Source organism: Falco naumanni, chromosome 2 (assembly GCF_017639655.2).
Source record: "Falco naumanni isolate bFalNau1 chromosome 2, bFalNau1.pat, whole genome shotgun sequence".
Lineage (NCBI taxonomy): Eukaryota > Metazoa > Chordata > Aves > Falconiformes > Falconidae > Falco > Falco naumanni.
Window position 1 is genome coordinate 91,041,056 of NC_054055.1, and position 17,191 is coordinate 91,058,246.

Here is a 17,191-nt window from a genome sequence, read left to right on the forward strand (position 1 = left end):
TAATAATGCATAGCATACCCTTCCAGGCCAGCAAGCTGCCATGAAACCAGAACTGAACCCATATGCAATTAACCCCCAGACCACTTCTTCTGCAGCTCCTACAAGATACTGAAGTAGGAAGACAGAGAACAGAACCTGGAAGAGCTTAAGTGCTCATACCACATTTAGTCTATCTGCCTTTAACAGCTTCAAAGATTCCTGCTAGGTGTGTCTGGGCAAAGACTGCAGCACAAGTCACAGACATTTTTCTGCTCCATGAACATACTAATCCCTCACAAGCTGCTCTTCATTCAGCAGCAGACTTCTTTGCTAAGCAGCCAGGCACAAGCTTCATTTGAGCTCTTCCTACTATGCGATTAAGTTTAGGAAATTAAACCAACAACATCCTCTTTTATCAGGTCTCCTTTTGGTTATACCACACAAGACTTGCCTTGGAGGGCTAATTATTTCTCCAAAGTTGGAGTCTCCTTATTAAAATGTTTGAGGCATCAGTGGTTGCTTGAAGGCATCAGGAAGTTTCAGCAATCTCAGGAGCTCTCACCCAAAACCACTAGCCACCACCTCACTCCAAGCTCAGATATGCTGTAGCAAGCATTGAAAAGCAAAAAGGACAATGAGCATTAGAACAGTAGGAACACCTTTGAATCTAGATCAAAACATTAATTCAAGTAGTCAATTTTTTGCTATTCAGGAACAAAAGGAAACAAACTCTGGTTATCAAGCATGGAATGCTATTTGAAATATTTAGTAATTGTTTGCCAGAAGGAATAAAGAAGTCCAGAGTTTCAACTCCAGGGAACTGAAACAAAACCACTGTGTATAAGATTTGATATACATGGTTTTCAAGAGAGTTAATACCCTGCTAAGCCAGACAGTTTTGGCATCCCAGCATATTTGAAAAGATTACGTGCAGCAGTTGCAGATGTTCTTCTGAAACTTCCACAGTAAAGCAGCCGTTACTTGACAGTGATCTGTGAACATGAGTGCAGCTCAAAGTCCAGTGTTACTGTGCACATCCAGTCTGGTCTCATGCACACTGGCTAGTTTCACCCAGATACTCCAACACTGAGCTCAGTAATTTGCTATTGAGCCAGACCATCTCTAAAAATATTTTGGTTTAAGACCTCCTCATACCAGAGGCTTGACAAAATCTTAGTGAGCTATGGGAACAGATTAGCTCTCATTTGAAAATATTCACCCCATGACTTTGAATTGTTTCCTCTAGCAAGCAAGAATGTAACGGAACCAACAGGACACATCAAAGCACTTATACTAAGACGCGGAGGCATGTATTTTTCCCTTGGTAGCTGGACTTTCAGCAGAGACAAGTGAAGAAAAAAGGGAACTGCTTTACTAAGAACACATTAAGGAGTTAGTGTATATTAGGAGCTAAAAAGCAGAAAATGCTAACTGTAAACAGCAACCCAACTGGAATATTGTTTCAGTTCAGAGTTTAAATTAATTATTTCAATATATTAAGTCACTGTGCAGTGCAAATATGAAATTCTCACACAGGCGCTCTTCCTGTCACCTACAATTCTTCAAAAGCCTTACATGAAATGGAAATATGCAGAGACAAGGTGGAAGAGTGTCAGGTACAAGGGACAAAAGGAACACACCTGGCAAGAGATTCACTTTTAGCCGGTGAGGTCCTGGGGCAGTTTGAGAGAACAGCAGGAGGCTGGGCCTTCAACCTGCTGCAGCAGCATACCTGACAGCTCTGGCACAGAGCCCACCAGAGCCAAGTCAGGCCACTCACAGTGTCTCCCTCCACCAACACTTATTGGAAATACAGTAACCAGGTTTATAAGTGTTATAAAGGAGTTCTTGCTCATAGACTAATCTGAAGCATTTTTCCAATGCCAATATTGTATCTCAATCATGGTAAGTCTCCAGAATTAGGAGTGTGCTGCAGAAGTGTTAGGGAGCAAGATGTTCATAAATTTTAAAATCCAGTGCCAAGGAGAAACTTCAAGCTCCAGTGCTTGTATTTCAATGCCTAGATTTCCTTTAGGCAGCAAAAAACCAAGTGGAGAAATAATTAAAGAGGGACAAAAGTTATCACAGTTTATGGAAAGCTGACAGCCCCTGCCTACTAGCTCCCCCTCTCCCCCATACATGAAAGTATACAATAATACAAGTAACTTGCAGATAACTGGTTGCTGTTTAGTCATCAACTCCTGCACAGCAACCTTTTTCTTACAACTTGAAAAGTTCAGAAGAATTGCACTCCTTTTATCCTGGTTAAAAGCATCTGCCTGCGTGGAAAACGAGTGCACAGAGCACACTAGTGTTTCAAAGAAACTATCCAGGGAAGCTTCCACAGAAATATCACAGACTCAAGAGAGTTCAGAATGACAGCAGATGCCTAAACAGGTCCTTTTCCTTCAAAAACTACAAAATAAATCCATGCCTCACAAGAACGAGAGGATCCCCTCCAAGCACAACCCAAAGCCCCCACTTTCACTATTCCCAGGTCAAAGCAGCTAGCTTTTGCCTGACATTAATGGATACAGATGAAAACCAACTAGCTTTAGCAACATGCACCTCCCACATATTAAGTTTGGAAGTCTCCTGTCAGAACCCCGGCACAGAAGAATCCTTTGTTTTGTCCTTGCCAGCTCTGTGAAAGCAGAAAACAGCAGGAAGTAGAAATAGATACTAAAATTATTCCTTTCAATCAACATCCACCAGTCAACTTTGTCACGTTGACTTATGCACAGAAATCAATGAATCATGCACAGCATGAGGAGGCTTAAAAAAAAAGGGGCAGCAGGTAGAAATAGCCAGACTATTCACCCATCCATGAGAAAACTAAGTCTCCCTGCACACTCACTCCATTTCATTATCCTGTATTACAGGAGATCGAGAGTAGAAAGCTGCTTTTTCCTGAAGTTTCCACAGAACATCTCCCCTACACTCTTACTGTGAGGAGTTCCAGCTACATATTGAATACGGCTAAATCAAGCCATGCTATGCCACAACAGCAAGTGCATGAAGTTATCAGCATATCCATGTAATCACCAGTCAATACATATCACCAAGTGCATTCAAGTGTCCTTTTAGAAATTATGGGTAAAACAACCATGAATCAGAATGAGCTCTCGGTCTTGAAGATACCAGTTACCAAAATGAGAATTCAACCCTCATTCTTACCCTGCACTGCCACCACCTTTGTATCAGTGCAGGGTGCCTCAAAAAATACACACAAAATACACCCAATATGATAGCAAATCTCTCTGCCAGACACAAGAAGTTTTTAATGCACTATCTGCAGCATTTCTGAGAACGTAATACTTTTTCTCCTTATACCCAGGTAAATACTCTACATTCCTCTTACAATAACCTCCTCTCTTCCGATATTCTGCAGAACTTAAATTTAACCCACCCCTTCCCACACATGCTCCACAGCTACCAGCCACCTTTTCCCCAAAGCATCCAACCAAGGAACTGAACTCCAGATGTTTTAGTGTTGACCAACACCAAGCTAAAATTGCTGTCACCAGAGTGCTCCCACCCTCTCTGGTTCCTGCCTCTTCATTCACACTTGCACACCAGATGTGACAGGGTGGTGAGGGAGTGTGTGGGAAGCATTCAAAATAAACTGCCAACATGGATTTAAAGAGCTAATATTGATGTTAAAAGGAGAGAGGGAAGTGTGAAAGAGTGCTTAAGCCAATGGTGTGACCATGCCCCTAAGCATGCCTGTAGTTCACCTGAAGTCTGACTTTTCTACTTAAAAGTCAATTCTATGTAGATCCCCTCTGGCAAGTCACGTAGCTACCACAGAACAGGAGACATCATCCAACACCCTGCTCAGAGCAGGATCAATGACAGCAGGCGACTCAGAGCCACAAGCAGTCAGGTTTTCATTGTCTCCACAGACTGAGATTCTACTGCCTCTGCAGGTAACTTGTTCCCATGTTCAACCACCCCCACAATGAAAAGTGTTTCCTTATGTTCAGATCAAGTACCATGTATTTCAATTTCTGCCCACTGTCTTGTCTCTTGTCCTGTCACACAGGGCACAACTGAGCAAAAGTCCAGCTCGATCTTCTTAGTCCCCATCCCCTCCCCCCCCCATCAGATATCCTACATATTTTTTTATATAATTTGACATGGTTTAGTGACCAACTTGGTAGTGGTTAGGTTAACAGTTGGACTCTATCTTAAGGGTCTTCTCCAACCTAAATAAATCTGCATTGTTAAAATCCTCCTGAGCCTCCTCTACTCCAGGATGATTAGCTCCAGCTAATCTACCCTCTTTGTATGACAGATGCTCCACTCCTTTAATAGTGTTTATGGCCCTACACTGGGCCCACTCCAGTAGGACCAACCCTCTTGTACTGGAGAGCCACCACTGGACCTAGCACTCCAGATATGCCTCAGTAGGGCTGAGTTGAGCAAGATGATCCTTAAGTGGAAGGCAAAGCTGTCCCTAACCTATACTTGTGTATAGGGCCATTCTTCCAAGATGCAAGACTTGCCGTTCCGTTTGGTTGAACTTCATTGGGCTCCTGCAAGCCAGTACCTACAGTGCATCAGTTACCTCCCAGTTTTGCGTCATCTGCAAGCCTAGAAGGATGCACTCTGTTCCAATGCCCAGGTTATTAATGAAGATACTGAGGTGCACTGACCTACTATCTCCCCCTCCCTGAGGGCACAACCACTGACTGGCCTCCAGGTAGACTTCATTGCTGATCACCTCTTGGACCCAGCAGTCTGGTTTTCAATCCACCTCATTGTGGATTTTAACCTGTACTTCCCCACTTCATCCATGAAGGTATTATCAGAAACAGAGTTGAAAGCCCTACTAAAGTCTAAATAAACAGCAATCACTACTCCTGCCTCCTCCATCTAGCCATTATTTCAACCACAGAATGCTATCAGGTGAGTGAGGCATGATCTCCCCTTCACAAATCCATGTCAGCTACACCCAGTTTCTAGCCCTCAACAGGCTTGGAAATAGCTTCCAAAATTCACTCCATCACTTCCCCAGTCATCGAGGTAAGTTGACTGGCCCTCAGTTCCCTGGATCTTCCTTCTTGCTCTTTTGAAGACTGGAGTTATACCGATTTTCTTTCGGTCTTAGATTCTTCACTCAGATGTGCGAGGAAAAACCCTGCAGGGTCACACATCTACAAGGAACAAGGAACCTAGTCCTGGGTAAAGAGCACCACACACCTTCCATAATCTACACCCACCTTCTACCGTCATGTTCCCCACATGTAGGGATCTCCCAAAGTTGACTTGTCTTCCCTCTGACACTTGCCATAATGAGGTCTGTGGAAACACAGATTCAGACAAAGGAATGCTGGAGGGAAGCTACTTCAACCTTCCCAAGACCACCTTTAAAAAGCTCAAATTTTTCTTGTAGTTTCAAATACACTACTGTAACTTTAGTAGTAATAGTGACCAAAGCAACAAACCATATACACGGGCTTTCAGATGACACTAGCACACACATTTTCTAGGATGCCCAGAGTCATGTATCACCTTTATAGATTAAGAAATACCTTGAATCTTTGTCCAAATCTCCAATGTTAATGTAAAGAGAACAGACCTACACAGCCTCTTTTCGCTAGTCCTTTATACAACAATAAAAATTCAAGTTCAGGCTACACAATCAGCAAGTCATTACTTAAAATGCTAAGTGAGAATTCAGCTAAAAGCAGCTGTACGAACAATGAACAGGAATGGTTTTGCTTCAACTTCTGCAAGCAGTGCAAAGCACGTGTATTAAACAAAAACATAACTCCCTGACATGCAGGTTCAGTAACATAAATCACTGTTTTCCCCCACTTCCTCCTCTGAGCTCTGATAAAAAGAGATTCAGTGCTTTCACAAAAGCAGGGTAAGATTCCCTAGTCACCCTTAAGGGAAAACTCTACATAAAACTAAGTTTTGAGCAACTATAGGTTTATCAGCTCCATCCACTCCTGTAATGGAAAAAATACAATAACATAGTTACTCCTTCAACCTTCCTCTACTCAATTTGTCAAACTAGGACAACAAAAAATTTAATTTACTGTATACGTAAACCCAGAAGTGATCTTTTATATTGAATATCCCATGTTGTTTTGTGAATCTGAAGCTCCTGATTTTTTCTGTAAACTCAGCCTCAATAAAAATAAATTCCAGTATCAGTGAGGTTTAAGTCTTGCTGTTCATGCTTCAAGGAAACATAAAATTCTAGATACTGGATTACAATATTAAAACCAACTATTACCAAATTGCAGAATAATGGTACTGTAACATATCAAAGTACCACCAGTAAGCACATACAGAGTAAGAATAATCTTATCAGCCATGACCTGTAAGGTATCTCACAATTTGAAATTCAACACATGAGAACAGCAGGTTTGGGTCCACATTCAAATGGAAGTGATGTGTCAGAACACTTCCACTGGCAGCATTTAAAAGGCAATACTCCATTTCCACCTAGTCATTAAGACAAAAGCTTCTTTTTGAAAAGGTTAAATTGTGAACTTCTGCTAGAAGGACAGATAATGTAGTCACAATAATTTATTATTTCAATACATGCAATCACAAAACACCACAACGTGGAGTTTAATTAATTGGCAAGAGCAGAACATCAGGTTTACTGGACTATGTCACAGCACTCTCACTATCTCAGTTTGCCATGACTTTTCAGTCAAACACATAATTTAAATAAGGAAGTAAAGAATGCTAACAAAGTTGGGTAGTTTTATGCCTCATCACATATGATCTCTGGTACAAATGCTTTATTAGAGACAAGAATCCTTGATACAAGGAGCTTTTCTTGCTCTAACATGACTTTTGCTGCACATCAAACCTGCAGCAGAAGCTGAGCAACCGTTAATGTAAAAGGGATTCAAGTATGCAACTATCTTTGTCATTCTTTCTTTAAATGAATGCTACATTCCTAACAGCATTGGTCATTCTACATCTGTTTTATGGTTTGGTGTTAATACATGCTTTTCAGTGCTTTTGGAATACATCAGGGGCATGCACCCAGGTAGAGGATACAGCAGGGGAAACACCAGAGTAAAGGGGCAGAATGAAGAAACCAAGAAACAAAGGTTTTACTAGTAGCACAAAACGCTCTTCCATTTTACTTTTCTCCCCTTAACAGGATAGCTACCCTTCAGGTGAGCCGAACTGCAAAGCATCAAAATAAAACTATGTTCTCATGCTTTAATATAGTCACTAAGCTGATGTAAGTGTTACCAAACAAATCATCATTTTGCTTGATTAAAGCAAGCACACTGCACATTGGAAATTAGGTAGACTAGCAAGTCTTTTCAAGCACAAATGAAGATGCACCACTGCAACATAGATTTTAAAGAACCAGAAGAAAGCATCTGCTACTAATTTAGAGCTCATTTACACATGAAGACTAACTTAAGATTTCATGTTGTTAACAGTAAAGTACTATATTAATAAAATTTAGTCAGGGAGCATTTTTTTCCTGTCAGCCCACAGACTGACTTCCCCAATAAATATATTTTTGACTTCTGGGTTATCATCAGAGCCTTAACTGAAGGCAGAAAGATTTACATCCTCAACTGGTCAGTAGGATTTATCCATCTGGGTGAACTGTTACACCCAAACTTGTGCACAGATTATTTTAAGTCATGCAGACCAATTCAAAGGCTTAAAATAAATCAGTTAAGTGAAGCAGCTCAGCTTTGTTATTAAACTTTCATTACACGTAGCAGTAAATGCATCTACTAGTCTCCAAAATTCTGCCACCCAGAATCTCTACCCACTCGTTAGATGAGCAACACCAGCCAGAGTTCAGAAGGACAGGAGGTATCGATGCCCTCTGCATTATGCCATGGTTCTTGCAGAGATTCCTGTAGGAGCCAGGATGCGTTGTCCACAGAAGTCTCTCTGAAGATAGGTACCAGTGCAAAGATACAAGCACAATCAAACACAGACACTGACCTACAGAAGAGCTCAATTATTATAAGCATCATTAATAAAATACCCAGAGACAGGAAAATAAACCTTTCGCTCTAACAGTGGCTGACTACAGCAGAGCCAGCAAAGTCAAGTTTGTAGCATGTATGAATGTGAAACTACTTGAAAGGAAAGAATTAAAACAAAGGATCACCTTCCATAATCTACCTTGATTTTATTCACTTAAGTTTTTGATTATCATCTGACATGACAAAGGAGTTAGTGTTTCCAGTGCTCGATTTCCCACTTTTCCTGGCTTGCTTACTGCACAAGTACAGGGCTTGCGGATTCATCAGCATCCAAAGGCTCACTCTTGACAACTCCTGCATCACAACACACTTCATGAAGTTTAAAAAGAGCCGACCACAGGAACCTATAAAGGGGTTGGTTTTGTTGTTTGGGTTTTTTTTGGTTTTGTTTCTCCGCCCCCCCCCACCCCCCCCCCTTGTTAGCTTTTGGCAAAACTTTTAGAAGCCCCTCATTGCTGCTGGAAGTACTTGAGGCTATTTTCAGCTGGCTTTTAGAGGAATGTTTTTCAGTTAGGTAGGGCAAGTCCTACAAGAACATTCCACAAGACAAAAAAAAAGTTTAAGACACCAAACATGCCGAATTCCTACAGCCAGGACAACTCTGAAGGAGAAACTATTTAAGTACTGCCCCTTCAAAAACAAAGCCAGAAAAAGAAGTAGTAACGAACTGCGCAATTGCTATACCTTTCCTATTGATCACATGCAAAGCTAAAGAATGTTTAGGTGTCCCCCATTCACTTTGACATTTATGAATTATTTATTTCTGTATTTTGATAAAATACATGCTTCAGGAGTACTTCTACACCTGGCATCTAATTGCAGCTACTTGTAATGTGATATCCTATTACAGTTAACAATAACTTTAATTCTGGTGATCTGTTCTGCACCATTTCCAAAGTCCTGACACTCTGCTAGCTCTAGAAGAAAACACATTTATAGGCCTCCACAAGTTAACAGTGGCTGGCATTTCTGTACATCACATTAGTTTAGTTTTAAAAGTTTAACTTTTTTCTTTCCCCAGTCGCTACTTTACCCTGTAAGAGTCTTACAGGTTTTTCCATTTCATAGAAATCTACTGTTCGAAACCACACTTACTTCTCTAGAGACAGACATGAAATATTTGTAACATTCTTCTGGACAGCCCACAAACAGTATTCTTTTACAATTTAAATATCTAGGTCTCACAATAGACTATTCCAGATTTGCTGCTTGGTCAAGTTTAATTTTGCTATGGAAAGACAGCATTTCATTAAACTTCTTGCAACACTTCATCGCAACAGTTTATCAGAGCTGATCAGTAGGTGAAGAAGTAAGCCAAAGGCATTTCCAAAACAACATTCTCAAACATAAGTTTGGCACACCACCTTTACAGAGTATTTATGCCCTGAGAAAACTTATTTTATGATATATAGCTTGAGCTTTAACATCAACAAATGTTTCAATGCCTCAGCTCCACTAACTTCATTTGACTCTCAGTAATACATAAACTGAAGTCTATCAGCTGGCATACAAAGATTGTTCACATTTTAAACAGTACAACCTGCTGAAACGTCTGTAGCCCTTCCATCCAGAAAAGCAGTAAATGTGAAAACGTACTTGGGAACAGCTAATACCAGCTCTCCTGTTCACTTACATCTCTCAAGCCACTTTCATCACCTGGTACCAGACCACCTTCTAGAAATATATTAAGCAAAGTGGTTAGTACTTGTCATATACACTTTATTCTCCTTCCAATGATTTTGCTATTAAAAAGGCACAGTCAGTGACATGTACCTGAAATAAAAAATATTGATGTTTAAAAAGCAGCTTGTATTTCCTATAGAAGTTTGTTCCACAGCTTCAAACCAGACCATAATGGAAAACACCTCCCATGTTGTTAACCTTCGCCTTTGCAGGTGACAGCTCCTTCATGTCTGAGCAAGCAGCCATTCAGTACTAGACATCATGCTGGAGAATCAGATCATGACATTCTCAGAGTTCCATTCATAAAACATTTTAATCTTCAAAACTAGAAACCAACAAAAGCAGGGAATGAGTTCACAGAAGTTCTTACTGCTAAAAATGGAAAGCTATTAATTCCTGTATTAATGCCTCCTGACAAGCCTCATTTGTGTTCTGACACAAAGCAGGCCAGTTCTTAGTCCAGGCCTGCCAGAACTAGACTACGGAGACCTGCAGGGTTCAGCTCAGCCAAGAGCACAGGCCGAGCCCACACTGCTGGCACAGGCTGCTAAAGGAACACAACTAAACCAGACCTATTCCTGAACCGCAGCTGCAAGCTAGCTGCAAACTTTAGCCAAGGTTGATAATGAAGTTGCAAGCTCCAGTGGCATTTGAGTCTTGTTTAATCTTTATTTACATGGTCTTCACATACAGATCAAAACAGCAAACATTCTGGTAACATACCATAAAAGAAGAGATAAGCCTATCATCCACATGTCACCACTGTAATCAGATGTTTCAGCACTTCAGACAGCCCAATACTTGACAGAACCAGTTAAACCGAGCTACAAGGCTCAGAGATGCCATTCCCCCACAATGTGTTTTTACTGCTGACTGCAGCCAGCTCCAGTCATAGAAGCTGAACCTGCCTCATAAGAAAAATGAAGCCCTAGCATCACTAGTACATTAGGCCAAAACACTAACTACAGAGACTAGTAATTTTAAAATAACTATATATACAGCCAAGTGCTCCAAGGTTTTATTAATGAGTTTTTAATTTATAATTTTAGAAACTACCGAATATTTAGTATTAGTTGGAGCCTTTCTCCTTCACAAACAAGAATGACCAACCCATGGAAAAACTCTGGAAGCAACATCAAATTTTCAGCGTCAGTCACTTCTTCCTGCTTTCTCTGACATTTCCATACTTAGTGCAGGATGAACCACGACTCAACAGCTACAACTGCCGATTATCTGCTTATTAAGCTAAACCAGCACCAATTTCAAATTGTCTTTACTACAGCAGTATACAGCTCACATGAGCAGCTGAACTCATGTAGAATTTTCAAAGGTAGAAATTCAGGCAGAGGTTTCAGAGATGGCAGACAGGAAGAGCCAGTACAGCACTCCTCACTGTCATTTAATTCTCTTAAACACTCCTGTTTCTGGGAGACTATCCTGTCCAAAAAGCATTTTTTTAATTAGTCCTTAAAAGTTAAGAAACTCAACTACAAGGCTCCAAAGGGATGCAGAAATAAACAAAGCCTTGTCAACTCTTTCCCCTCCCCAAAAGCTTAAATCAGCACTGTCAGGAAGCAGCACATAGAATTACCGTCCTGCTCTATGAAGAGTATTAAGGCTTCCAATCAAAACAAAGACAAGAATCAAAATATTAGCATAACTGCATGCAGTTCAAATATTTAACAATTTGATAGCCTAAGTAAAAGCTTCAACACTGAAAGAACATTTTGTGGAATAACTTATATCTTATAATCAACATTGTTTCAGAACACAACACGTATGACTAGCTATTACACTTTCAAGGACGTCAAACACTGGAATATACCATGCGGTATTATTAAATGGCTGGGGGGGGGAAAGGACTGAAGGTTGTTTAAATCTTTATACCCAACTGCATACTAAAGCTTCACCTGACAGCATTCCTGTACACTTAAAAACAAGGCAAGATTTAAGATACAGGACTGCCAGTAGAGCTAATGGCACTTTCTTACATTGTAATGGATACTTCAGCTGAGACATTTTATATATTTTAATTAACTTGTAAAGCAGGTAGCGCCTCCCCTAAAAAAAACTCCAAAAGTACTATTTTGTAAATTTTGACTCCAGTAAGTGCAGTAACCAAAGTAAAATACTTTTTCAAGTCTAATTCCATATACACAATTCCAGTTAGTTTCCTTTCACACAACCTGTTGGTAAAGAATCTCTTAAAATACTGTCTGCATCCCACAGCAATTAGACGTAAGTACTATAGCAATTAGCCGTTTTTTATTTACAAGTATCCCTACTGATGACAGGCTTAATTTTCACACCACAGTTTTCTCTACACAGTGTCAGAATTGAGTACTGGACCCTGCAGACAGAAACAAAGCCACTGACAGGGCCAAAAGAAAAGGCTCAGCCCACAAGAGATCATTCTAGTTCCTATCTCCATGAAAATACTCATTATGAAGAAAAACAGATCTTGCACACCGACATCCACTTACCCTTTTCCTTAAAAACCCAAGCATTGCCTTACCTGCACTACAGCCCTGGCATTCCCAGTGCATGTCAATTCACACAACAATGTCTTACAAATTTAGTTCAGTAACTGCCAGCTCAGGTGATTGCTGCCTTCCTCCACCAGCTCACCCATCTGTGCCCTGGACTCAAGTGTTGCCAGCACAACTGTCTGTGCAGCTGTATTATGAACTATATAATCCCCCCACAGCAATAAACCCAAACAGTGAACTTGAAGACAGTTAAAACTAATTTTCCAACAAGTTCTTACCTTTTCAAAGCAGTTTTCTGAAGCCAGTAAAAAAAAAAAATCTCAAAGAGTCTCCATATTTTCATGTCATTAGTCCAGAAGTGAAAGACATGACTAAAGCCTTTATGTCCCAATGAAGGAAGCCAAGTGATAGGTATTCATTTTCCTAAATGTTAGACCACTTTTGTATTTTAGGATCATAAGCACTACGCTGGTTTGCCTGCTTAAGTTTTCTTCTGGTTTTGAGGGCCACAGATGCTTCTGCTCAAAGGATTGAGCTCTATAGTTGCTACTTCGACCAGTTCTTGATGAGACTATCACAGGAAGTCAGGCTGTGTTATCCAGTTATCAAAGATTCAACCCTGTTTTTATCTAAGTACCTATTATTATTTTTAAAAACTGGTGGGATGCATTATTATAGATCTAGTTCAAAAGACAGGCAAAAAGGCTTTTCTTTTTACTAAATTTGGAGATTTTTTTAGTACATTAAACAATTTGAGAAGTTTGAAGAAAACTAAAAGCTTTTGTAGAAATACGCGACTTCACCTCATGCAGCCCCATTTCCAAGACACTGTTGTGTTTCCCATTCCCCCCCCCCCCCCCCAAACCAACATAAAAGGACTCGTTTTCTCCTCTAACCCCCACATCCACATTTTCATTAACACTGCTGGCATCTCTCAATAGCTCCAACCATCAACCTTACAGAAGTGATGATGGTAAACACTAGGAAAATATCCATTATTCTAGTTACCATTCTCAAGATCCTTGTTGAGTACACACTTGAATCCTGAAGAATGTATGTAACATGCACCACAGTCCAGTATCACAATTAGGCTGCCTGAAGAACAGAGAGCTGCTATTGAAGCGTTTTGGCACATGTCAAGTCAGCCAGCCAGCGGGAATGATTGAATTTACATCATTGTGCAGCACAAGCATATGCTAGCTAATATAGCTGCACAAGATTAACACATGACTAAATGCCACCTTCCTAATGCAGAGTTGTGTCCTCCAGATCCAACAGATATCTAAAGACAGCCTCCCTCCCTTACTCCACAAAAGCCTCAGAAGCCTTCACCCTCAGTCAAGCCACACACAGAGCACATGAGAAACCGATGCCAGAAAAATGCTAACACTTCACAAGCACTATCCTACCCTTTATAGTCATGTTCAATCATGACACTGGACAATAACAGTGAAGCCTTCCTTCCCTTCAGGATTAGGACAACATTTAACCACTGCGTAAATATGAACATTGAGAGCCATTTCAAAATTATTTCATCAGCCATATATAACTCGTATATAAGCAGATTCTTAAAGAAACAGACATCATAACCATGTAATGTTATTCCAAGATGCACTGCAATGAAACACAAACTATTGAAAAAAACTTGCTTTCATAGACTAAAATCTTGCCTTCCTACCAGCTGGCAAATTTAACAGCTATACTAATACCTAATACTAACTACATGTTTGTCAAAAGCTGACGACACAGCTAATGTTTTGAGGAACAGAGTTATGTATTTACAAAGTTAAAAGATTCTGCATTCTCTAAAATAGAAAAATAAAAATGCAACAACCTCAGCTGAGAGGCAGAAGTAACATGTTATCCTCACAAGATCAGAAGGTCCAAAAAAATACATCTCATTTTACTAAATGCCATTCTATGGCATTCCAGATCATTCAGAAGTTTTATTGTCTACATAACTTACAGTAAAAGCCTCAGCTAGTTGATGATCCATGATTCAGCATTAAGCTTGAATTCCTTTAACACAAGCTACAAATGTATATTCACAATTTTTTCCTCCATATACAACCCTTTATGCTTTGGGCCATAAGCACTAGACAAGAAGAAAAACTCCACATGAAAAGTACAAGCCAACTTCAGAGCTGCCACGGGTGGAAGAAAGTTCTTCACATCTCACTAGAGATGTCTATTGTGCTGAAACATATAAAAGAAAGAACAAAGGTTTCTTCCCTGCTTCAATCTACATAGCAACACTTCTACAGTTGGTCTATCCCCCCCCACCCTCACCTAGGCATATTCATCTTGACTGGAAGATGACCCAAACGTTGTCTTCAAAAGTAAAGGGAAATGGAATAGCAAACCTACCTGAAAGCAAGACAACATTTCATATCATTACCACACTCCCTATTTAAATAACGGCATAGTTTTTGTATCAAGAGCAGCCAATTAACTTAGGTGCATTGAAAATAAGCCTAAATTCTACTCTCTTCCCTTGTAATTCACGTGTTCAAGGATTACATCCATAACTGGCATCTGTGGAAGGGTCAGATAGTTCAGGGAACTAAACAGGCAAAGAGGTAATTGTGTGGGCTGAGTGGCGTCCACAAAAATTGCTTTTAGACTGATTTAGCTTCCCAATTCTGCTCATGCTAGGTTAGACAAGCACAAGGTGCAAGGAAAATGGCAGTGCTATCTCATTTACCATTAAGTCACCATTAGAGTGGCCAAATGGCCCTGTAAAAGATGTCTCTGTAAAAATGGAAACTGCAAGACTTTTACCATGAAACACAGCAGCTATGGCACACTGTTTGGAACCAACTTCATCAACACCTCCCCCCTTCTCTGCTCCTGGCTCACCGAAGTGCAAACACAGCAACGCCAAGAAAGGCATAGCACGCAGCAAAGCCCCTGGGGTCGGGAACCTCTCTCTCAAATCAAGCTAATGATAGATTTTTATCTGTAGATGTGGGGAACTGCCTTCACACCTCCCTCCAAAAGGGGGAAATGAAAAGAGAGGGGGCCGGCCCAGCGGGTCAGCCCCCCCGGCACGCCGGCCGCAGGAAGGGCCTGTCCCAGCGGGGAGCGGGGCGGGAGCGCCAGCCCGAGCGGGGCCCTGCTCGGCGCTCACCGGCCTCGCCACCCGGCTTTGACACCCCCCCCCCCGCCCCCAGTTAAACCCTTTCACCCATCTTGGCCGTTGAGAAACGTGGTGCCCTCCTCGCGTTCTGGCTCGAACATGCCCCCTACAGATAACCGAGTACAGCGCTGAAACAGCCGGTGGCTCATCCCGCGTTTCACTGCTAATCACTTCCTTCGCGATTTCGCGACGAGGCTGGGGGCACACCGAAGTGACAAGGCACGCAGGCACCGCGCCCGCGCCCCGCCCCGCGCGAGGTACCGGCCCGTTCCATCGCCCCCGTCCGAGGCGCGGTGCAAGGGCCGCGCTGACCGGAGCGCCGAGCCGAGGCGGGCTTCGCGGGGCGCCCCAGCCCGGCCGCTCGACAACGGCCAGGCCCGCCCTCCCCCCGGGCCCGCGGCGCGGCAACCACCGCTTCCCCCTGCCGCCAGCGGAGAAAGCCCGCCCTGGCGGGCGGCCGGCCGGAGCCCGCCGCGGTGACCGGCCGGGGCACCTGCGCGACACCCCCCCGGCCCCGCACCGCCGCCTCGCCCCGAGCCGGGCTGCCCCAGCGCGGGGGACCGCTCCACGGCGGGCTCAGGGCTAGGAGGCCGCAGCGGGCCGCCCGCCTACCGGGGGCGAGGGCGGCGGCACGGAGGCCCCGGGCAGCGCGGGGGCACCTGCCCGCCCGCAGGGGCGAGCACCGGGGGGGGACCCGCGGCCGGGGACGGGCGCCAGAGGGAGGCCCGGCGGAGGGGGCGGCCGCGCGGGGCCTGGCGGGCCGGCGGCCGCGCCGCTTCCTCGGCGGGGGCGAGGGGAGGCGGGGCGCGACTGGGGCGGGGGGGCACACAGGACGCGCCCCCCTCCCTCTCTCTCTCTTTCCTCTCCCCCGCCGCGGCGGTTACCTGTGGCGCCGAGCAGGAAGTCCAGGGTGCTGTGCCGCGCTGCTGCTGCCATAGTGAGGTAGAGCCCTGTGCCATGCCTGGAGGAGGCGGCGGCGGCGCGGGGAGTGCGGCGGAGGAGCCTATATGCGCGCGGGGGCTGCAGCGGCGCCGCGGGGGTGGGCGCGCGCCGCGCGGGGCGGGGCGGGGCGGGACAATGGCGGCGGGACGGGAGGGCAGCGGCCGCTGGCGGCCGGCGGGAGCGGGAGCGGGGCGGCGGGCGCGGGGGGAGGGGTGCAGTGTGACGGGTGTTTGGCAGCGGGGCCCGGGGCCGGCCTGGCCCGGCGGGAGCGCCGCGGGGCGGGGATCGTGGCCGTCCCTCCTGATGGCTGCGGCGCCTCAGCGCGGCCGTTGGTGCCGGCGGCTCCCGGGCCGCCAGCTCCCACCCCGGGGCCCCGCGGCTGGGGCTGCTCTGCGGCCGGAGAACGCCCTGCTGAGCCCAGGTAGCTTTAGGATGCAATGCCCGCCGCCAGCCGCCGGTGAAACCCTCAGCGGTGTAGCAGCGCCGAGCCCGCGGGTCAGCGTCCAGCAGCCACGGTGGCCTCAGCTCGGGGCCGCGGAGCAGCCGCAGTTGCCGGTCACCCGCTGCCCTTGCTGGCCATGGGGCTGCCTCTTTTCCCTTGGCTTCACAGGGACCGTCACCAGAGAATCTTTATATCCTTTTATTTAACATCATTTTTTCTCTTCTAAAAGATAACTAAAAGACCATGCTGAAGCCACAAACAACGTAAGCCATGTGTAGTTACAAACCCAGAACAATGCCATCTAGAAGTAGTTAATAGCAGGACTACTGTTCAACTTCGTCAAGTTACTGCAACTTTTGCCAGCTCTTGGTTCCTTTCATTTCTTTGCAGGATTGAGATCGAATTTGCGCAACACCACAGCATCGGTGATTTCATGGGATTCCACGTTTAAAGGTTTACAACTATACATTATTGCATACGCAAATGCACTACTGTGCTTATTTCTGTATGTTACAATAAT

At 44.0% G+C, this 17,191-nt stretch overlaps 1 protein-coding gene across 1 annotated transcript in view; it reads right to left on the bottom strand.

Moving 5' to 3' along the window:
• Positions 1–16,338, bottom strand: part of SMS (spermine synthase) — a 48,574-nt gene extending 32,236 nt beyond the window's left edge. Inside the window, exon 1 of the mRNA XM_040582532.1 lies at positions 16,172–16,338. Coding sequence (XP_040438466.1) covers positions 16,172–16,223 — 52 coding nt within the window. The 5' untranslated portion in view covers positions 16,224–16,338. The remainder of the gene's footprint in view (positions 1–16,171) is intronic.
• Positions 16,339–17,191: the final 853 nt, after the last annotated feature.